Genomic DNA, 24621 nt, shown 5'->3' on the forward strand with positions numbered 1-24621 from the left:
TTACATAATAGAACAATAAGACATCTTGGTTGGCTTTCTTGAAAGCAGTAAGATGAGAAGTTTAATACCACGCTCATATCTGTCTGCTACATATAAAGCTGCAGCCAGCTAGCTAGCTTAGCGTAAAGACTGACTAGATAGTACTGACAGATACTTAACATGGCTCAGTCCAAAGTTAACAAAATAGCCCATACCAGTACCTCTAAAGCTCACTAATGAACACATGACTTATTTTTTTCATCTTTAATAGCTGTAGTGTGCAAATTTCAAATCTGCCATATACAGTTCCAGTTCCATGGAGGACTTTATTTTTGCTAGGCGCAGTGACTTCCTGGAGCACATAACCAACTGTAATATCACATCTTGTCATTTTTACTGTGTTCAGAAAAAATGTGAGGCGAATTTGCCAATGGTGTGCAAGCAGACTCATATGAACATGAATCTGCGAGTTGAGATGTTCAACTTGAGTAAGTCCGAGGTTGAACTGCGACACGCACACGGTTCATTGCTAGCTAGCTTACAGCTCTTGTCCGTATCTGCACAGTTAGCGACGTTGGTGTTCAGGGCAAGGAAACACAGTGGACAAACTGCTCAGTGGTCAAATTAACATCAGTAACACAAGGTGAGAAGGCTCTCTGTCTGGACATGGAGATGCGCTACAATTTTTGTGTGGTTTAAATATATATATATATAACATGTTAAGGCTTGATCTTAAGAGTGCTGTTGGCGTATTTTGTTACCTTCAGAAAAAGCTTGCTGTTTTCCCGTTTCCCGTCTTTAAGCTAAGCTAATTGCCCACTGGTCTAGCTACCCTACATATTTATCACACAGGCAGTTGTATTGATCTTCTCATTTAACGCTAAGTAAGAAAAGGGATACACATATTTTCCCAAAAATGTCAAACTATTCCTATTCAAAGTTAGTTAAAACAATAGCAGTTTCTGTACTTGTATGCATATTCGGTTTCTTTGAAATCCCTGTGGTCTTACAAGACTTAACCATCAGACAGAATTAAGTCTTGAGCAAATCCTGTCCCAATAACAAGGATGATTGATTGCTCAAGTGAATGAATACCAAAAAAGAGCTTAAGTTTTAGATTTGTAGAACTGTTTACACTGCCTTAGGAGCTAATAGAGATACAAGTCAAATACTAAGTATTTTTGACAAAATTCAGTAAGTAAGTGTTTAATCATGAGTAATTGCATGATTGTCCATAGTTAACTTGCGATTAATCCATGAATCACACATTTTTCTCGGTTCTAATTGTCTTTTTAAAAAGGACATTTTTCAAGTTTTTTTTCAAAGGTTTTATCGACATGCGAGTGGCCAAATATGCTTGCTTTATGCAAATGGTATTATTATTGCAACAATCTAAAACATTTAAAAACACTGTCTAGATCATTCTCTAGAATAACCTCAAAGTTACTGTATGTTCAAAAAATAAGCAACGAGTGTAAAATGGAAAACTCAAGCTTATCAAGCAACAACAGATCTGACCTATGACCACATGACATACTATCCTGCATGGCCTGCCTTTGGCGGGGGGGGGGGGGGGGGGGGGGGGGGGTTTCTACATTGGCTGTATGCTTCGCCAGCAAGTGGTACTTTAGACTCGACTTACTCCGATGGTAAATACATTCACATTGACATAACATGTCATAACATAACTTCACTCTTGTCGAGCGAACCAGCTGGAAAGGCAAATTTGAAACTGAACTTAGCTATTCAAACACCAATTCTGCTCAAGGAGGTTAGTTTCTGACAGCCATCCACAATTTTCCTCCCGCGTAGCTTCCTGATGCCCAAATCACAGAATATGCGTGCCTTAATAGCGCGTCCCAAAAATTTGTGGCGTTTAAAGGATTGTAACAGTTCTAAAGCTAAAGTAACTATCTCCCTGTCTCTCTGCGCCTACAAATAACCCATCTGATAAACAGGGACTGGGACAAGTAGAGCAGCAGTGTGGCCTAGCCTTTGGTCTGCTTCACTAGACCTGAAAACAACCATTTCATCTGTGGAGCCAGCAGGCCAAATCAAGTGGTCTTTATTAAAGTTGCTTTGATGGATTCACCCGTGGCCTCCCCCCCCGCTGTGATCTATCGCCTCTCCAGCCGTTGGAGGTCGTAATAAACTTGTTTAGCAATGGGGTCACTGCATGCCAGCAGAGCATGTGAGTGTGTTTTTTCGTGTGGGTGCTTTTCTGCTTGCACAGTACGTTGCGTGGCTCAGGTCTATCGTCACAACCCGTAGGTCATGGTGATATTCGTAGTTTCCTCAGAGATTCTAGCATGATTGCATCATATATTATACACACCTTTAAGCTACAGTATGGTCAGGCCCAGTCTCAGCGCTATTATCCCTTTGAGTAATTTTACTGTCTTGAGCTGCTCCTGAATATTTTCCTAATAGAGTAGTAAATCAAAAGCAGTTGAGCATGCGTAAGTCCTTCAGATTCATTGAAGCCATACATAAAAAGCTATTTATTTAAGCTATTTATTTGTAAAAAAAAAGAAATGATCTCCTTTTCATGTTTATTTTTTAAGTATCTCTGAAATGGATTTGAATAAGCAGGCCATGTAAAAACACAGAGACCTGACTCACAGTTCATTATGCTTAATGTCTGATTGCTGCGTTTGTATTAAATTTGCAGCAGTCAGAATGAATCACACTTCGGAATTGCATTAGGCAAAGGAGACAAGATCGTTACGTGTTCTGTCTTTTTGTCCTTCAGTGAATGGAGCACAGCAATTGTACGTGCACAATGTCTTTGTCTTGTCTTTTTGTTTGTGTGTGGGTTTTTTTTTATCTTGCACTCCTGACTGCAGAGCAGTTTTCCCATTTGGAATAAGAAAGCGACTGAACAATTAGCACATTGCAGACACGGACAGCCAACGTGCGTGTCTTCTGTCCCCAGCGTACACAGGGATACCCAGGTCATAGTTAGTGGAGGTGAAACCATCCACTTTCTAATGGGTACCACAGGGACCACTCTTATCGGATGATTCATCAGATCAATGGTCGGCAGTACCCATTTTACTTCCTGAGTCCAGCATGTGTGGCTTGTTGGAGTTTATATAGCTTACATGGTAACAAGCACCTGGCAGTGTGGATTATAGGCACCCAAAAAGATATAGGATTTTATTATTTTTGACAAAGTAAAAATTTAATTTACAGCTTTGTTCCCCGATGTTATTACAAATGTTTCATTTTTTAAAAGTTAATCACACCAGTGAAAGTGTATGATGTACTTTTATGAGCAAAAATCTCTCACAAATAAAGTTTTATGACAGGCGTGCCTGGAAAGAATTGTGAATATTTCATTGTGAAAAGCCCTCTGGAAGATACAGCAAAGGGCAAAGCCTGTTGTTGTTGCTGTTCTTTAAGGTGTTGTTTTATTAACAGTGGTAAACCATTGAAGTCACTGTAGGTTAGCTTACATTACATTATGTATGGACTGAACCACAGTTTTAAACAAGTACTGACGTTTTACAGTCTGATAATGCTACTGGACTAAAGTTACAATAGGCCATTGCATAGAAGAACTATAACTTAGTATCTGACATCACGTGTAACACAAGTACCACATTCCAAGCATTTAGTGTGAAATTGAAACTTTATAGTAGATTATCAGTTGACTTCTTGTAAACTATATACAAGGCTGTGAATTATTGGTCACATTTATTTACATCAAACACAATGTAAGTTTTCATACTTTAATATAAAAATAGGTAGTAAGATAAAGTGTCTCTAAACATTTATCCATTATTCAATTTTATTTAATTTTGGGCTGAGTAACTGATTATATGTAACTGCATAATGTGATGTTAGTTGTGTTTTTGTCATCTGTAACAAAGCCCATTCCTCTCTCAGCTGAACAATCCGTATTGAAATATAGTCTGGCAACATTTTGTTAATAAATATTGTTGGTTGAATTTCTCACTCAGTATTTCACTAAAACCAGTAATTTTATAAAGTGTCGGCACATCTGCTCAAGCAATTGCGAAAGCCCCCCCTACAAGATGTCCAGAAGCTGAAACCACAAACACTCGGATTCAATTGCCATTGAGTATTGGTCAGTATATTCATCAGAGGCGACATTCACTTTATAATCTGACATCATGAAAGAGCCAGTGTCGTCAGAAGTTTGCCGGCCGCACCATCATGGTTGTCGTGGTTGCCATCAGATTTGGACCCTTCCAATAGTACCACTTGATGCCGTTGTAGCGAACCACACTGGACGAGCTGGGGTAATAGATGCCGTTCAGGTTGGATGGGCCGCAAGCCTCGAACCACCAACCTGGAAAGGGAATGGGTCGGAGAGTTCAGGGAAAAAAAGAGAGGCAGAATTAATTCAATTTAAACCTCATGAAATGTAACACCCAAATGTACAGCTGTAAGTCAGCAGTAACTTTATATTGGGCCAGAGGGAAAATGAAATGCACTTTGGGACTTTTATAAGGGGGTGGGCAGAAATGTTTAACAAGATGTGTTATGAGTCGAGGGAAGTTGCGGACCTCCAGATGCGAGCTGGGCACACTTGCAGGTGCAGCTGTCGTTGTCTCTGTCCTTGGTGCTGAACTGGGTGCCAGTGTGGGTGAGGCTGCTGGTCCGTCCAGCAGTGCCACTGAAGCCCTCGGCATGGAGGCTGGATTTTGAGAAAAAAATGTGTAAAAGAGCAAAGAATTTCAATAAAAATCCACTTTTTATTATTGAACTCTGCGTGGGGCAACTTTGCTTGTTGGCAGCTCTGCATGGCAGTGAGTGATTACCGCCCGGTTTGAACTCATTTTTTCCTGAAAGAATTTAATGTTATGTCGGTAAAGTGAATGCGGGGCAATCATGTTTAACAAACCGGCTGATCTGTGTACCTTAACACTGCAGGATACCAGAGTAATGAGAGAAGCAGCTTGTCTAACTTGGTGTCCCCAACTTTCTTTGGTTGGAGCTGCTGTGTCGGAGACAGCTTGCAGTACACTTTTAATTTGTCACTCTTTTGTCTGACTTGTGTAGTATAGATGCGGTAGAAGTAGGGCAAGACACGATGTTCTTCTCTACTACAGCTCTACCTTCTCATTTAGAGTCTTTGTACAGCTGTGCCTTGTGCAGTAATATGTTTAAAAGAAACTACTACCTGTAGACCACTGTAGAAGATCATAGCCTTAGGTTTCCATTGTTACCAAACATCAATACAAAAACTGACCTAAAGAACTCATTATTTTTTCCTTCATGCTGTGCTTTGTGAAAGAACCCAAACATTATGAAAGAAATCTCGGCCCAAGTTAAATTGAGTCGCTCCTCGATTTCATACAGCGACCCCAGCAATAGTTTGGGTGCATGTGCGAGTGTGTGTGCATGTGTGTGCGTGTGTCAGTACTGGGCTGAAGAGAGTGGACCAAGAGGTCAGCCTTGCTGTCTGGCCTCCTCTCAGCCCTGTCATTCTGTCTCGTTAGTACCGGACTTGCCCCTGAGCTACGTGACCCATCCACCGTAGCCCAGGGCACGCTGTCTGTGAGGACTAAATGAAGAACCCTCCTCTCCAGTATCGAAGTTCACAGGGCAGGGTAACACATCATGAGCGGCAGCAGGAGGGGAGTTTGAAATGACAGTGCTTGGGATGGGAATATTGATGGAATAGCAGAGAGGCTGGAATAATTCATGAGGGGGATATTTTTGTGAGACAACTTAACTTTTCTCGGCGATGTGGTGAAAATTAAAAACTATCAAATTAGACAGGATGGCAACCGCAGGCTACAGGATATCCCATTGGAAAGAGTAGACTGTGCCAGCTCTTCTTATTGTGCAGAACCTTAGCATTAGCTATGACTTCCAGATGTATTAGTTCAGCTATTCCACCAATACCACAGACCACATGCTAATCCTTTTCAAGGTGACTGTCTTTTCATATTGTTATTGTATCCTTTTAATGACAAATATACTGTAACATTAAAAGGAATGTCGACCATCGGTTTTTCTCTAAGAATGGCTGTTCTTGGCTACCTCAAAGAGGAAAGGGATCTGTCATGCTGATGATTAATGCACCATCATGAATAATGGTACTGAGTTTTAGGGTGAAGACCTGCATGTTGCTCACACTGGATGCAGCTGGGGAGGAGAATTGCTTCGGCTGACTAGTTGCATAGCACCACAGCTCCGGCTTGGGAGGTTTAATATAATCCCACAGACGAAACCAGCATCTCGAGCATTCTAGTAAAGCTGGTACATATTGAACTAGTTACACAGAGCATGATCTCAGAGGTAGCAAGCTCCATAGGTGATTGTATGCAGTCAGGTGCTTCACCTCACACAGGGTTGCCTAAAGCGAAATTGTGAAACGTTCAGTTTCATCGCGCTAATTATGTGGAACAAATACGGGCAAATGCAATTTGCCGCAGTATTAGGGACCTTGGAAAGCATACACCCACATGTGATTATGATTCTTCATCTGTCAGAGCATCAATCCCCATAAACTTTCCCAAAACAAGGGCAAATTCCTATGAATTTATATGAAATATAAGCTGAACTATTTTAGTTACTATTTTTGGCTTCAGCACACCCACACGTAATCTTGTTAGTGATTGCAGGCTCGCCGAGGAGCTCGGTATGAGTTGTTAGGTCCTGGCAGGGGCAGGTATTGCTGAGCCTTCCTGTTCTACTCTAGTGGAAGTGGCTCCCCTTGGGGATTTTCAGGGGCAGCGGTAGCCACGCTGGGAGAAGAAAAATGGACGCAGGTGAAAGTGTCTGCGTGCCCTCCACTAAGCTCAACGACATTCTTAAAAATAGTCCAGGTAGTTCCTTAACTTCTGTGTTCAGGGATAAGAAAGCTTGGCAGTTTGACCGGTTGATTACGGTTTGTATGAATAATTAAATTAACAGACCAACGAGTAGGAAACGGAGTCTCGGTTCACCTGTCTGGGAGGCTTTGACACATTTTCCACACTCCGTGACCGCGGACAGCTCCAGACTCGTTGATGTTTTGTGCGTTTTCGACACAAAGTAACACCTTTACTGAAACCGCTCCACCTGCAGGTTGTCAGCTGTGGGTCTGCCTGGTGTACTCTTAATACTAATACTAATACTCTTATCTATATAGTGTCATGTGTCATGTAGCTCTCCACAAGCAGAAAAAAGAGGAGCTTAAAACGCAACTTGCTCATTCAAAGTTAGGACTAACTAGCTAAATAAAGCTATAAGCAGTTAAGGAATATTTTGCATAGCCTATTACAATACTATACTACATACTACTACTATATTCAAAAAGAATTGTTAAAATTTTTTTTTAATTATGGTTCATTTATCGTTTATCGAGGTAAAATGTGCAATTAATCGTGGTTTGGATTTTAGGTCATATTGTGCAGCCCTAGTGTAAAAGGAGTGTTTTAGTTTAGCATTTTGTCATATGTTGTGCTATGTAATAATAATACTATAACTATGATTTGCTAATTGGATGATTTAGTAAATAAAATAGTCAATTTGGACCTGAGCACTAAATCATCAGAAGCCTGCATGTTCAGTTATGAATTTAAATGCTATTTAACCCTTGTGTTGTCTTCCCGTCAAATCTGAAAATGAACACTTTTGTTGATGCTTTCTATCGATGTTTCTAAGTTTTTCTTACCTTTTTCTCCCTTTTTTCAAAATTTGTGACCAGTTTTTTCAACGTTTGTCAATTTTTTGACGTTTTCAAAACTATATAACACTAACTTATTAACTTTAGCTTTACAGTTATTTTTGGAATTTATGGTCAATAAACCTCATTTATAGGAAACTATACCCAATGTTTGAGTTAGAAAAGCAGAAATTAGGAATTATTAAGACTAAAATTAAATAAAAGTATGTTGACGGATAATCACAGACTGGAATTTGTCAACTTTTACTCAATACTATTTCAAAACCACTTAAATATTTTTTTTCCAATCATGTTATTTTGGGTAATTACAATTGAGTAGTTAAAAAGAAAATGAATAGGAAAACGGGTCAATTTGACCCAAGGACAACATGAGCGTTAATGCTGGTACCTGTAGTTGTTGTCCTCTCCGTCTGTGTAGAAGCGATCGTAATGTGAGAAAGCTTCGTTCCCCTCTCTGTCTTTTAGCTGCACATGCAGGCTGTATTCCTGGGAGCTGGTCAGCTTGTGGATGATCTCATTCCCGAGCCAGTGTTCCCCAGACGGCTCTCCAAAGCCCTGGATTAGACACAAACACAGAGAAACAATGGAACATGAAAATATTCTGGGGTATTTTACCAGTGACCTGCCAAGTGTTTTTTGGAGTTAATATTAAAAAAAAATGAACCTCAATTTAAAAATCACATTAATCATGTTGATGGCCTACGACAGTCCGCTGCGTCTATGAAGTGAAATACTCCACTCCCAAAGCAAGGAGCAAGTCAGTTGAGACTTTAATTTACTTTAATATCCTACCAGTGCTCCTCTGTGCTTGCAACACAGAGTAAAGTAAAACTTGGCTTTGTGGACAGATCTAGTGTTTGTTTGAACTAGGGAGCTGCACATGAACTTGAGTTTTCTATCACTTTTTGGCAATCGAAAACAACACTGAGCGCTCACCGATGCAGAATAAACTCTGCAACAACATAGGAAATATTTTTTTGAGGAGTGAAACAAAAAAATGCTTAAGAACAGGGCACTCTAAACGGTGTATTTACTTAAAAAATGATGAGAGTTCTGTGTTATAGCTGGACCCAATTGTCCCCCAAATAAGACAAGGATCAATGCTGCAATAAGTGGAAACCTCATAGGACCCATCATTAAATAGGCTACTTGTTAGTGTAATGATTAGAAAAATGAAAGTTAAATGTTAGTATTCATATGTGGGTATAGCATAAATACTTCTCAGTGGCACTGTTGTGGTCATGTTGCGGAGCACTTTCTCACCTTATAAAAGAAAATATAATTCCAATGGTTTATATATCCTGCTTTTATGTAATCAGTATGGGTGTTGAATGAAGTTCAACCACAAGGTGACCCTTTTTATTATTTATTTTTTGTTGCTTTGACCTGTCATTGAAAGAGTTTAAGTGTATTGTATTGTGTTGCTAAAATGGCCTGCTGAGTTTAATTTGGGCAACAAAGTTAAAAAAAGAAAGAAAATATAATTCCTTGTATCACTTTAGTACAGTTAGTACAGCCATTAGTACAGTTTGCACAGCAGTGGTTATTGATCGATCGAGATTTTTGTTAGACAGCACTCTCCACCACCGTCGGTAACGCATCAACTCAGGGAATATCTATTTTTTAGGAATGATGTTGATTCTTCCAGTAGATTATGAGATAAGCTGTTCTGGCAGCTTTCCTTTAATTCATCAACCATTCGTACAATATACGGAGGTGGGATTTAAAGAAACAAGTGTGTAAAAGAGCAGCGTCAAGGAAATAACTCTGCACCAGTCCAGGAGTCAATCTTAAACGATATTAACAGACCACAGTAATACGAATATGATTTCACCGCAGCGTTAAATGTAAACAGATACAGTGAGCCACATGGGCGTGCTGGCTTTGACATAAACGGCTCCGCTCTATGGGAATGGATTTTGCCAACCCAGGAAAATTATAATAACAACTAATGTTCTATTCAAAGAGGCTGCGTAAGAAGAGGGAGTAATGTGGCTGCTGCTAATGAGACTCACAGAGGTTTGTGTCGAGGTTGTTGCTCAGAATGTGTGTTGGGGTTGGGGGGTACCGCTCACATTTCTGCCGGTATCGGCACCTGAAATTCTCTGATGGTATCCAAAGAGACGCTTTTGCAGTACTTTCTCTCTGTAATAGCAAATAATTAATTTCAGTTATAAAATAATTCCAAACCTATTTGTCCCATTTACACACCCCACAAAATAAAAAAAAAACCTCCCCACCTCCCTCTCCCTTCCCCAACCCATCCCTACAACTTATTACATCAAATATTCTTTTTTTTTTACACTACACTGTAACTTTTATTCTTGTATCTTATTGTATTTTTATTTTCCATCTCTTTCATGGTTGTTTTAAGTAGTCGTTTATTGCTCTTTAACGTTTAGTGTAACGCGTTTTGAATAGGCCCGTTGCTAAAATCTGCTATAGAAATAAAGTTGCTTTGCGTTGACCTACAACCTCCAGCCTGTCAGTCTACCAACAGGGCATAAATAACGCTGTTGTGCGTGTCTAAGAGGAGGTGTTGCGTTACCCGCATTTGGCTTGCCGTTTTATTATATTGCAGCTAAGGGTGTCTGCGTGGCGTTTTGAAAAGGGCAACAACACTTACGACCGCTACATCAGCCACACCGGGACTCACTGTAACTAGAAGGCGGCGTAGTCTTTCTCCGTCTGCACCACCGCTTACGTACCGAAATTCAGCAACAATTGATTTAGTAATGCTGCGAATAGGTTCTCTAGTACAGGGGTTCCCAAAACTTTCAGCCCACGACCCCCTGCAAGTGACTTGCGACCCCCCCACTACAAATGTATATAAACATTGCGCGCAACCGCTCACGCACTATAGGCGTATCCAAACACGAGCACATTGACAACACAAAATAACACCACAGACATAACATTATTCTACAGTAATTTACTCATTACTTTAATTTGAACTTAACCTCCCCTAATGAGATGGATGTGCAATATGTTTGGAGCACAGCAAGTCCAATGTTGGTTTAATGTTGGAGACCGCTACTCGGAGATCATCCTCCACATTCAGTCGCGCTGCACGCCGACCTGCTACAACTGATTCTGTGGCTTATATGTCGTAAATCTGTCGCAAAGACCTCAGGGGTCAGAGAGGTCAAAGAAAATCAAAAGAGCTGTTCCCTTTTTATTTAATTGCTTGGTTTTATTTTAAATTTAGCCACTAGTTTTATCTTGTGTTAAAATCATGGCTGACATTAGCTATTTCTAATCGTTTTTAAATTTTAAATTTTATTTCTGAAAATCAACTTGCGACCCGCCCTCTCTGGCTCGCGACCCCCATGTGGGTCCCGACCCGACACTTTGGGAATCACTGCTCTAGTAGTACCAACATCATTTGGTTGGTAGAAAGTTCCTATGTACTTCGGTTGGAACCCTAAAAAGAATCAATGTGTATGTCATCTGACTGTGAAGAAGCATGGAACCAAGTAAGACTGATGATATTTTCAAGACATACCTGCAAGTAATCAAACTCTACATCATGCAGCTATTAAGCATTCTGTATTCAGTCTTACAGAAGGACATTTTCTCCTCTGTGTACCTCTGAGTCCTAAGTCACTTTGTCTAGCTGTCAAACTCTCGGTTTGTTATTGGTCTTAAGTGAGAGTAAATATATAGTGAGAGCCTTGGAGCATTCATCATTTGACCAGCAAGGCCCTGGGTTGCAACATTTGATCAACGCTGACCACAGTGCGGTCCAAGGCAGCGAAGCATTTTAGTACATACGTTATCTGCCATCTACAGGGCCCCTGTGCTCCCACGCCCCAACTGTAACCAAATATTTATCATCCACTTGTAAAAATATTGTTCTTGAAAGAGTTTTTTTTTTTTTTTTTTAAAGCTTTTGTTTTTCTCTCTCTTTCTCACTCTTTCGGTTTGCAGTCGCAGTACTCTATGCATCCTATTTCCAAGCCGTGGCAATTGATTTTTTTTGGCATGGGAGAAACACATTGCTACTCCGCTCAGTCCCAAACTAGCCTCACCGTTCTGTGTGTAACGTAACACAGTGGAAAAAGGCTTTGCGAGCATATGTTTTTTTCTCTCTATTGCACAAAACGGAATATTGATTCTATTGAGAAACCTTTTGTGATGAGGTTCAATTACAGCATGTGTGTCTGTCTTTCTGTGTCTGTTTGTCTGTATGTATATGAGCGTGTGTATATGGGTGTGTGGGAGTATGACACGGAGAGGGAAAGCGAGCAGGTGCAATAACATGGGGGGTGGTAGAGGACACGAGGGCGGCCAAATACAACAACCGCAGGTCACCTGGGATCACAGGCTAGCCGGTATCCCACGCCTCTCCATGCCGAATAACGTGTGGATGCTTATTGGAACCTCCTGTCCAGTCCCACAATACCGATCCAAACTACCTATTCTAATGATGACGCACTTTAACCCTATCTCATCTGCAGAACTCACCATTTTGTAGTCACTCCACCCACGATGAAAGTTAACGGAGCCGTTTCTCCGATGCTGCAGCACCGTCCACCCACCACCTCTAGTCTTCATGTCACAGAACACCTGTGGAAACACATGCAGATTTAGAAGCTTTTATTCCTTGGGGCTGGGTCATAAGAATAAATGCATTTTTAGTGCTGAAGATATGGTGTTTGAGTCAAAAAAGTGTTGCTTGGTTGCATTCTTTGGCTTCTACTGTAAATCTAATCAACTTATAGTCAATATAGGAAAAGTTATTCATTGTTTTTGTCACAAGCGGTAAATACAACATAGACATATTATCGCTTTGTAGTCACCGCATTTTCCACAATCATTTTCCCCCACTCTCCAGACACACGGCATTACATTGGAGCTGTGTTTCACGCCACCCGGCAAATGCAACTCCAATATTCCCTCTCCCTGGGTCTCCATGGCTATGAGGGAATTATCTGGCTCTGAAACAGCTAAATGCCCCACTGTGTTAACTGGGTTGTTCTTTACAGTTGTTTGGTGCTGGGCCAGTGGTGTATAGTGGGTATATCAGAGCGACCCGCAGTGGTAGAAAATAAGGTTGCTGAGACTAAACCAAAAAGAATAAAATTTGTTGGCCATAAACCAAAACAATATTTCAATGACTAAAAGTCCAGTGTGCAAAACAATGAGCCAAGAGAGGACTTAATGTTCTGTAGAAAAATGACTCACTTCGCATTACACATAATCCGTTGATTCATTGTTGATATAGAAATATTGACAAGTGGCATAATTCCCATTTAACCACAATTAATATAGACACTTTCTCCACTGTTTATAACGAATATTAAAAGCTGTGTGGTCATTTCCAAATAATTAACACATAGGTTAAAACGTGTTAATATTCTCTAGCTTAAGCAGAATGTAAAAATATTGTTTTGGTTTTGGTACCATATTGGTACCAATATCGGTACCAATATTGCATTAATTGTGTATGTTTTTAAACATCCTGCCTTTTCCTATATCCATTTAGGTCTGCAGGAGGTTGGCATAGTAGGCAGAAGACTGGCAAGCGTGATTTCCTTATCCTGATGAGGGACCTATTCATATGCCACATGGCTTCGCTGTCCAATGTCAACCACACAGAGCACAACTAATATTTGTACAATAGACAATTCAGCATACATTTTGTGCAGCTTAGGGAGACCAACATATACAATCGCAGGTGTATGAGTCAATAACCTGAGTTCAGTTACGGAGGGATTTACCAGAGAAAAGTAATTACACAAAGAAATAAAACACACTATACTCTCTGTTATTCGAAGGATGCCTTGGAAGCCTCAGGAATTGGGGGGTGGGGGGGAGGGGGGGTACGAGAGGGGGTGGACCCAACATTGCAGTGTGTCACGCAATGATATGACCCAGGTGGGAAGGAAAAACTAACATATCAGCATGTTCTCTTATCCCCTTGAGTGGGGGGCTGAGGAAAAGGCATCTGCGTTTTTGGTTAGACACACTGTTTTCTTTCTTACTTGCCTGCACATTTTGCCACATGTAGGATATGTTTGGGAGGACAAATAGGAGCAGATTGCGCTATTCATATAGTGACAGAAATTGAAATTTAGACTTATTAAGGGACTTGTTTTTCATATTCAAGGTGTTCGACTGGACCTATTCCAGCTTTCCTTCGGTATTGTGATTAAATAAAATGGGTGAATTTCTCCCGTGGGTGGTGAGATTAGATCCTTTTCAATTGGACTAGTGCATTCAGCTTGCATACCTCAAAGCTACAGGGTAGGACGTTGTCAGTTTTCTTTGGCACTATGTTTGAATCTCTCTATGAAATGTTGTCACCTCAAATCATAGATAGCGCCCCAGCCAATACCCTCTCCGACCTGCACTGTGGTTAATTACTGATGAAACCAAATGGATTTGCTCCGCTGGTTGCTTGGATGCTGTCCAACATGTGAACTATACCCTGACCTGTCTCAAGAGCTGGACGGTACAGATGCTGGTTTTGTGGACAGCATCCCAACGGCTCTCTCTATTTCGACAACTCAACTGGCTATTTTCTGCTTTAATGCAATGAGAGTTTCCAGCACTCACCCAGAATAGGAAAGCTAAATGAAGGTCAAAAGGCACTCAGGTCTTTTACCTCTGAAAGGTAAAGTGTAGACTGGCAATATACTGTGATTACCCGCTAGCACATTAAGCCAATGTTCTGGCCTTAAAAGCCTCACACTGAATACAAACAGGATCTTGAAATTGATTCATTTAAGTCATTTCCCAAATGTGGTCGTTATTCTGATTTAGACCAGGTCCATAATAAATACTCCAAATCCACCTGTAAGCCAGCAAGGAGTCAGTGAGGGCCAAGCCATTAGAAGAAAATGGAGAAATTCAGAGGAGTTAACCGTTTTTATGATTTAAAAAAGAAGATTTTGCTTCACGGGGCACAATTTGTGCTTAATGTTATGAGCCCTTTGTGTATGTCGCTCTCCAAAGTATGCACAACAGAGTTATGAAAAGTAAAAAAAAAAAAAAAGAGAGCTGATCCAGATGAAATATTTGGTCTGTAAACACCATTATTATTCACAGCCTTGGTAATTAAAAATTACATTGATGGTTAATAATAAGTCCCTTATAGCAAAATCTGCATTCCACACGTGCATGCTTTTTGTCTCTGGTCCGACTGAGAAAGCCCGCTCTCTGCTTTAAAAAATAGGGCAATTTGTATCTGCCCCACTTTTACGCAGCCACCCAGATTGCCACACTGGAATTGGATGGCATAGATTGAAAGCAGCAATGATTTGGGAAGTACAAACTTGCATCAGTGGAAACGTACATTACCCCCAGTTGGCAGGAAACACATGGCACAAGTGCATAACACCTGGCTGCCTTGCCACAGGAAATAAAGAGAAGAACGGGAGGGGGGGGGGGGGGGGGGGGTACAGAGGTGGAAGGAGATGGTGCCAACCAGCAAACTAGACTGAAAGTAATGAATAAGAAAAAAAAACTGCTCTTTCTTTTTCTGTGTTTAAGCTCTGAGAGTGAAGATCCCAGCCGCAGCTAGCTGTGATTTAGAGAAAGGATAGCCTGCTGGTGGATCTCATGGTTGAGTTAGCAAGAGTCAGCTGTACTTCAGGTCAGCGGAGGTACATACTAAGCTTTTCTGACTTTGCATTCAGCAGCGCACACTCACCGTGAACCCTGCAGGGCATGATGCTCCTGTTGCTTATTACTTTAGCTCTCTGTAAACCAGCATGGCAATTTCCATCAAACTCTACACAAAAAAGCCCTTGCAGATTACCATGACATTACACTTGTTTGTCCAGTGTTTATGCAATCCAAAAAGTAATGATAAGCTCTCTGAATGTCATTATGTAGTTTTTATGAGCTTTACAGTACGCATGCAGGGCCGAAAGAAATGATCCCAGTGCTAAATACTGAACGACAAATGGGTAAAATGTCTCGCAAAAAGTTTCATGTCACAGTCTGTTAGGTGATATTTACAAGAAAAGGCCAATGACCTTTAAAGCCTTACTACCTTGACAGTCTGCGTGGAGTTAGGGAGGCGTATGCTATATATTCCACTCGCTGTCACTCCAGATCGCAGGATGTCCGCGCAGTCCCTGAAACTAAGCGGCTGCTCCTTGGGCATATTGGTGATTTCTGGGGGAAAAAAAAACAAAACAGGCTGGCCTTTTATTTACAGATGGCAACCTTATGGGCTTTGCACACAAATCCCAACCCCATATGGGAGTTCTCTTGTAACGGTAAGCTCTGGCTTAGGCCTGCAACGTCTGCGGTGCAGACATGTGCGTAGTGTGCCCGGGATTTGAATCACAAGCTGTTCTAGATGATATTCATACTTTTTTAGCCTATATTACAAATCCCATGTTCATTAATTGTAACACAGTAGATCCCTTTTTTACCTAAATTAAATTAAGTTTTTATTGATGCAGATGTCTTTTTTGCACTAAGGAAGTAATGAATCATAGGAATATAATATATAATTGTATGCCAAATACTACAGAGTGAGTAATCTGTCCTCCGTTTCATATTAATTATTAGGCTATTGGGTAATCTCTGTTCCACCTACATAACATATTTATGTAAATCTATATCTTTTCTTTAAAGTAATTGATGTTGGTTGTACAGTTTACTTATTCAAAGACAGTGAAGCCCTCAGCCTTACCATTGCAGTGGTTGACCAGTGCCAGCAGCTGCTGAACGGTGTCTGTGAGCGCGACCTGCTGTCTCTGCAGTGAGGTGCCGTTTAGCGGGGAGCTGCCCAGTTCACCCTGGAACTGACTGACCAGTCGACTCTGCCTCTCCAGAAGCTCTTGAAGCTGCTGCTTTTCGCTCTGCAAGCCCTGCAACTCCTTCCCGTACCTAGCCTCCAGCGCTAACAGCCTCTGTTCCAGAAAACTAAAAAAAAAGACAAAAAAAAGCAAAACATCATTGAATCTAGTTGTGACTTAATTTAAAAAAAATAAAATCAAAAGACATAAAATGATATCAAGTTTTAAGATGCAAACTGAATGGTATGGGTGGAGTAAGGTATAAGAGATTGGGTGCGGGTGGAGAATCCATTCATTTAGCATGAACATCTCTCAGCAGAGCCTGCACATTCACATGATGATGAGTAATAGACATCAGCATGACAGTCTCGTTGGGCTAACATCATATAAACACCTGTACTGCAGCAGCATTCACAGATGGGCCTGCATGCTAAGTATGTCGATCATAGCCATGAGGGGTGCGTGTGTGTGTGTGTGAGTGAGTGAGTGAGTGTGTGTGTGTGTGTGTGTGTCTGTGTCTGTGTGTGTCCGTCCCACCTCCAAATGAAGATCATAAATCCCTGCAGCCTGATCATTATGGCTTTGAGTAACGACTGTGCAGCAGTTATTTATTGAAACAATCCAGCCACCCAGATTGAACAAGCTACTTTTCAGCCCTGTGCACACGCCGCCGCTGCACCAAACAAGTATCCTCAATCTCCCGTTTTGGGCAGCTGCTCAGTATATGCCCTGCAAGAAAGGCTGGATCAATCCAAATCATTTCTAACATCACTACCATTTCATATTTGCTCTGTGGGGGACCACTCAATAAAAGTGGCAAAGCAAGCTAACAAATTGTTTTCCATTGTGTGTATTTTACTTTGAGGAACAGTCAAAGTGAAACGTGCGACAGTAAACCCGCACAGCAATGTTTAAACAGTTCGAGGGTTTGACAGGATGAACATGGCCTTTTGGATCACATTGTATCCTGAGCAATTAAACTGTTATGCTTATGATCTGGTGCTATTTTTTATTATTATTGTAATGTATTTTGCTATCAGACTGCTCTCACCCTCTCTCTGCAAAATGCTGCACTTCCTGCCAGTAGTATTTTACATCCAATGCCTATGAAAACAAACAGGACTCTCTGCTCTTTCAAGTTGGCAGCAGTTCAAAAACTGGCTCCATGCCCTCAAGGATCAGCAGCAGTAGCCGCCTACAACCAACACAGTTCATTCCACAGCTGCCTGGCCGCAAATCTACTATGACCTTTCTAATGTTTTGCGTCCCGTTATGGTGTTTACCCTTATGAAGATGTATTCATTTATTTGCATGCCAGAGCCATGTCACCGACATGAAGGACGAGGGCCAAAAAGGGGCAGAGCATGGGCCAAGCAGGGGCAGCTGTGTAACAGGTGTTAGAGCTGGGGCACTGTGTTCTCCCGGTCACACTTGGTACAGATGGATGGAATGATAAACAATGTGATACAAAGAGAAAAAACACAAGCTCCCTTTCACACCACCCAGCACCCCGTGCTTAACCTCTGTGTGTTCCTAGAGAGAAGAATGGGAAACCCCTCCTGACACGCACTGCCCATTCATTGGCTAACACACACATACTTACACAACACACATTACATTGTTCGTAAGTGCCCTGTTTTTCAGAGTCATTCAACAACTTTTTTCATACATCTGCTTGTACATACAGTATATTAAACAGTATAATATACTCTACTTTTGAAGGCCTTTACAGGATGCCACCCGATTGTCAAATAGCTGAGTGAACATTCCATAGTGCTCAGGAAGAGATGTGTGTTATGTTTCCTACAGCTCACTTGTAATCATGAAAGAAAAAGCAGCTAAGTGAGTAAAGAAAGTAGTGCAACCTACAGTAACCAAAGCCTTACTCACAGAAAATCCCCCAAAAAACACGACATTGTTGTAAGCACAGTTCTTGAATAATTTTCTTGGTGATTTTCAGTGGGAAGTGAAAAGCAATAGTACCCGCAGATATGACTACATCACATGACCTTAAGATGAAATAAGAGAATGAATGATTTACCACTTAAAGTAACAGTGGATCTGAAAATGAAGTGCCTATGCACAGTAAAAACCTAACGGCAAACCCAGCCTGGAAGTCCTGCAGTGCCTAAACATGCCCTTGCCTGATAAGCTTTTGAAGGGTGGGTGTGCTCACCTGTTTTTATCACTGAGGCGTGAGATCTCCTGAGTCTGCAGGAGAATATGTTTCTCCAGGCGGTTAGTGAAGAGCGTGTACTCGAGCAGCTGGATCTCCAGGCGACTTGTCTGGTTTAACACCTACAGATGGATAAAAACAGAAGAATAAATTTAACAGTATGTGCAGTGATGAAGAATAGATGGGACTAGGGTTGCAAATGCATGGCTTAGACAATTTGGGAAATTCAAATGTTTTGCACAATTTCAATTGAATAATCGTGCAATGCCAAAAAAAGTAAGACCATTTAATTGAATTGTTAGTTTTTGCTAGCTAGCTGTCTTCATGTGGGATAAAGCTCAATTTAGCTTGATAATTTAGGACTAATCTGTTGTACTAAATGAGTTTATTTTTTATAAATTAGTAATTCACTTTAAACCCTGTTTGCACACAGCCAACATTGTCAGGACAAATGTTCAAAGTACCTTTCTCCATTAGTTTACTTGCTAGCAAGCTAACTTACCACATGGTAAATTTTACAATTAATGTATTTGACAAACTAATGGATTAATTTAGCAAATAAATGGATTGTGTCAGCTTATGATATGATAAAATGTTTGTTTCTGTCGGCATGGTAAACACAGCCTCTGCAAATAACCCCTATATTTCCGTCTAAATCCTGTTAATTCCCACTGAAAGTTTCCAACTTGAACACTTACAGAATTTTGCAACCCTTGATGAGAGTGATGAGAGGAACTAATTAAAAGATTGGCGGGGGGAAAAAAAGGCCTGCCCACCAGCTGAATTCTTAAAAAGCACCCTTGGACATAAACAGCACATCACAAGGCTCATAATGCTCATTATTGGATCTTGAAATGAAAACTTGAGCAAGAATTATCTCACATGCACCTGTGACATGTTTTGAAGTTGCAGATGAAACAAAAACTTGAACAAAGCAGCTCAGATATTTGTACAGGTTGCTTTTTCATATTAACTTTGATAAGGGGAAAAGAAAGCATGAGGACCAAAACAGCCCAATCTGTAATAACAGCTCCATGGCATGATTGAAGACACATCTGTGTTGTGCTACTGAGCTTTATGTTTTAATTGGCTTGTTGTCATACGGCGAGCTCAACTCATTGTGTCAATCAAAGCCTGTAGAACCAAATACCAGCTGTTTTTAAGCGGTTGCCTCCACCTTTGGGCATGGCTTCTCAGCGGGTTACATCTGATTTACATTTAATTAGCTTTTCGCCAAGTGTTCGGCAAGTGACATCAGTTGTTTTTGCATGACTGTGACCACAGTTGTTAATTTGGATTGGCTGCAAACAAGTTGTCTCAGGCTCACTCAAATGCTTCCTGATGGGCTCACCTGGGTCTCAACGTCTGTCAGTTTGCGAGTCTGCTCCGCTGATTGGCTGAGGAGGTTGGTTCCCATTTCCAGCATGGCAGCTGTCTGGGTGTGTACCGCAGTTCTTTTCATTTCCTCCATCCCAGAACGCACATTCTCCTGGATGAAGTGCTCCAGCTGTACGGAGAACAAGCAGAATTTTAGAGAAAATGATCCATATTCCCTAGTTTCAATCTGGTGATAATCATTTTTTTAGGAGGAAATATGTTTACTAATAGCTTGATGCATTGTGAATGTTGCAACCTTGTGGGTGATCTGTGTTTTTCTCCTCCGTCTGTCTAGGTACTGTGATGGAGTCATGGAACATAGTATATCTAGGGCACTTTCAGTGTCTCGCCACGTACTATATCCACCTGCATGTCTACCTCAGGCAAATACTAACCCTTGCAATACAATTATTCAATGTATAGGTGTTTCACTAGGATTTTAAAAAAGAACATTAATGAAATACACCAAGAGGCAGACATCATGAAATTTGTGTGCAGGACTTTAGGCGTAGTTGCCTACTCTGTAATCAATCACTAGGTCAGAGACAGAAGCATCATGTGTTGCAGAGGGAGTAAAAATAGCATGGCATCCATCTTGCTTCAATAAATAGCTTTTCTTATTAATGTTTTCGGTTTGAGCGAGACGGCATCTGCAAGACAAACTCGGCTTTCCCTGCCATGAATGATGGAATTTTGTTTGACGTTTAACGGGCAATGGCCTGTGCCGTGCAATAAAGCAAATTAGAATATCGAACCGTAGAACATTAATATTTATGACTTTTGTGGCGAGAAAAGATCAGACTTTACTCATTAAACCACATGACTGCAAAATGAAGTCTCTAAGGAGAAAACATTCCAAAGTATCTAGCTCATGATTGGCTATTCACAGAAATCGAAGAGAATTGAAATGAGACGACGATTGTTTGTTTTTATTTCAATGCGAATGGCCATCTCAGAGAGAATGGGATTATGATAATACATTGTCACAGGAGAGGGCTTTTCTATCTTTTATGCAGTATAAAAATACTGATCCAAGTGGGCAACTAGAGATGAATCTGCAATTAAATTGTTTGCCTGCTAGTAATCTTTCTGTCATTGTCTCTCACTTCCTCTTGATCCGTCTCACTCCCTCTTTCTTTCAAACTCTCCCACTTCCTCCCTCTTGCTCTGTAAATCCGTCTCTCACAGTTTGCTTCTTAAGCACAACTGAGACAGCAGAAATAATCCCCTCATAACGAAGGTTATGAAGAGATTACCAAGCGGATCAAAGCCAACTCCAAAAGAAGAACCAAAGATCCCTGCATCCTAATCAGCCTCATGTATTGAAGCTGCTATCAGCCGCCTGTCCAAAGTGTTCCTATTACAGCCTTCTCAATCCAGAGGTCTTGATCCGCTCCATCTCCCACTGCCAATTGCATTAATTGCCGCTCTGTCGCACACACGCTGCACTATGCAGCCAGATACATCACATTTGGGAGGAATAATTCCATTTTATTGTGCCTACGAGGAAGTGATCAGTGTGGAGAAAATCACGGGAGTTGTATCACTTCACATCTTAATTGCCGAGCCAATGGACACATTTGTTCTCCGTTACAATTACAGAGGAGAGGGGAAACACGCACAGTGTTGTGGAAAATAATAATCAGGATGGCAATGATTGTGAAGAACAGGAATGAATATTTTTCCATGGCAATGCAGACTTGATTGGTGTGTCATTGCAACACCATGCAAACCCAACTTTGCACCACAGTTAAATGCATTATTGGTCTGAAGAATCACCAAAATGATAAGAAGACATTGTCTCACTTAGCAGATAGCTTTGGTTTCAATTGGATAACAGCCTCCGCCCCAATACAATGTACAAGAATGAAAAGTTTGGTTTTGGTGCCCACAGCATTTCATAGTGACATTTACAACAATTTCAAGTGACATCTCCTTCCACAATCTCCCTGTTACTATGGGTAATCCACAGATCTCACAGTGGATAGTTGTCATTGGAACTACTTTCTGTTGAAGAATATGTCCCCTTGAAAATGGTTGACGGAGTGTTCTGTGGGTTATCCAGAGTAACCAGGACAAGATGTTACTGATGGATTTTAATCTGGAGTTTCAATAAAGGATGGTAATATCGGACGAGCCACCACATGAGTCTCTACTGAACTATTAAAAAAAGAAATGGGAGCTGTGTTGCCATGAAATTGTGTGTAGACGTTTATAGTCCCCAGAGAAATAATGAAAAGGATGTTAAGATCCCTGACATTTAAACTAGTTTAGCAGGTCGAAGTTTTCACTTATCCAAGAAAAATATCTTTGTGCAAATATTCATGGTTCCCAGATAACGTATGCTATTGTTTTAATGATCCCCAGTCTTTTCTAGATTTGCTAGTGCTATATGCTAACACGGGAAACTAAGCTTGTTAACATGGTACATGGTATACCTGCTAAACATCAGCATGTTTGCATTGTCATTGGACACATGTTAGCATGTGGACATTAGCATTTAGCTCAAAGCACAGTCTAACAGAGCCGCTAGCACGGCATGTAGACTCTCATTTAAATGTACTTTTTCCAATGCTGCAAGTGCCACAAATAAAGTTCCTTTCACCCCTGTCATATTAGATGCATATCTCACAAAACCTTGGCCAGATGAAACCAAAAATATCTCATGCCTAAACAGCTTGATAGAACAAAAGTGAGCAAATATATTTTTTGTAATTTGGATGAACTGACTCTTTAAGATGTTCTTACGTCAAAGGCCATAGTAAGAGAATGTTCAAGATAGAGACAATGGGTGTGTGTTTAGGGAAATAAAAGACAATGGAGACCAATGAATAGTGTGAATAACGTGGGTGACATACTTTGGGAAATTCGGTCACCTAAGGGTAGCCTAGCCACCTTGATCTATTTGCAATATATCTGCAATAGCATAATCTGCACAGGCCCTTAAAAGCACTAACAGAAGCATGATCACGTCCCTTTTGCCAATCCCTCAGGGCAGCAGAAGGACTAGATGGAGGGGCTACACTGGGGGGTTAGATGAGAAGAAAACAAACACTAGGTTCTTCTTGGAATCACCAAAGGAATGTGGAACATTGATAGAGTCCTGTTGCGCTCGTCTACTTGAAGATTTGTCTGCGAAACATGCTGGATTAGCGTGTGTGCTCCTGAGTTTGTGTGTGTGTGTGTGTTTTTTTTCAAGGGGTTTCAGTTGAAGGCTCATAGTAAAGGTCACATTATCCCAGGGGAGCTTTGAGGGAAATCGTACGTAAGTTTAACAGACACACAGTTGCCTCAAGCTCCTCCGCATGCATGTCACCAATTTCTCCCCAAACTTATGCAGGTAGGCTTAATGAGCTCCACAATGTGCTGAAAAGGCTTTGCCATCTGGGGGTCAAAGGTCAGCATAACCTTATGCATATCTAAAAGAGGGTCTCTGGGGTCGTGCTGTGTTTATGAGGAAATTCCACCTACAGTGCGATCATTGAAGCATCACTATGGCCTGGTGGGGGTAATGTGTTGAAAGCTTGGATCTTTGTGTTCATTCCAGACATTATGTGGAGGACTTTTGGCAACAGAGCAAGATATGTGTCAGCAGAGCTTTTTCTGAAGACGGGGGGGGATTTAAACGGCATTTCCTTAATGGCCGCTCATATCACAGCTCTGGTGGAGAGGGAGTGAAAGAGCAAAAACTCCATGCTGCACATAATGTGCCCAAGATGAGTGCTATTTGTGATGCTTTGCAGACTGTATGCATTAATAACATAGTGTACGCACTATCTCTTTCTCACACTGTCTCAAACACACATGCAGTGGGGCCTCATGGGATGCTTCCCTTGGAACTTGGTCTCCAGTTCATAGACTGAGCATCAGACAAAGTGCGCACTTGGGAATTATGTGTGTGTGTGTGTGTATATATAGTGTGTGCGTGTTCACGGGTGTGTGTTGAGAGAGTCGGCAAGACACAAAGAGCTTGAGATATGGTGGTGGTCAAGTCAAGGTGTGAGATTGGACACATTCCTCATTCCAGAGGGGCAGAACGGTCCAGATAGAAGTGAAGGAGATGGATAGAGAGGAGTGGAGACTGGGGAAAGAGGAGGAAGGAGGAAAACTCAGACAGTCTTATGGTGAGTGAGAGCAGGGTGTGACAGAAGCACTGGAAGAGCGTTCCTAATATCCCATTTTCAAATCCTGAAATATAATCAACATGTTTGCTCTCAGCCAGCCAATCTAAACACTCGACCCAAACCCTTATAAACGGCCCGAGGATTAGTGTGTGCCATAAATATTCTATGAGTGATGCAGACGAGAATAGAGAGACGGGTCGAGAGGGGTGCCGTGTCAGTCAGTCTGTCCTAGACAATGGCCCATCGGTGATTCAGTGCCCTGATGACCTTACCGATGAAAACACTATTGTGAAGCCACTTTTAATCGCATCATTTCATTTTAGTCGGTCGTAATCCAAATAAATGGAACTGCATAGGCTAACAGCCATGCTGAAATGTGTCTCCAGCAGATAAACTACATTTTTTTCCACTGAGGAACATGCTATACTATATTTTGTCAACTGAGTCTGGTACACAAAGCTTTCAGCCGGCTTTGGCTTATAAACAGGACTAAAGAGTGAAGTTTCTGAGTGCTTGTTGCCTGTGTGTGTGGGGAAGGGGGGGGGGGGGGGGGGGGGG

The 24621-nt window shown here is 41.2% G+C and overlaps 1 protein-coding gene across 2 annotated transcripts in view; it reads right to left on the reverse strand.

Moving 5' to 3' along the window:
• angpt2b (angiopoietin 2b) overlaps nt 1-24621 on the reverse strand; it is a 33170-nt gene that overhangs the window by 7801 nt on the left and 748 nt on the right. The window contains exons 2-9 of one of the 2 annotated variants that reach the window (XR_004334926.1): nt 19914-20069; nt 18563-18684; nt 16281-16513; nt 15630-15754; nt 12095-12196; nt 8016-8182; nt 4515-4645; nt 3851-4297 (exon numbers count right to left, since the gene is read on the reverse strand). Coding sequence is in view for 1 of the 2 variants with exons in the window: in XM_032535232.1 (XP_032391123.1) it covers nt 4137-4297; nt 4515-4645; nt 8016-8182; nt 12095-12196; nt 15630-15754; nt 16281-16513; nt 18563-18684; nt 19914-20069 (1197 nt within the window). In the remaining variant the exon portion in view is untranslated. Of the gene's footprint in view, nt 1-3626; nt 4298-4514; nt 4646-8015; nt 8183-12094; nt 12197-15629; nt 15755-16280; nt 16514-18562; nt 18685-19913; nt 20070-24621 lie in introns of those variants that run through there. The other variant, XM_032535232.1, reaches the window with a different exon arrangement.

This window comes from Etheostoma spectabile, chromosome 14 (assembly GCF_008692095.1).
Source record: "Etheostoma spectabile isolate EspeVRDwgs_2016 chromosome 14, UIUC_Espe_1.0, whole genome shotgun sequence".
Taxonomy (NCBI): domain Eukaryota; kingdom Metazoa; phylum Chordata; class Actinopteri; order Perciformes; family Percidae; genus Etheostoma; species Etheostoma spectabile.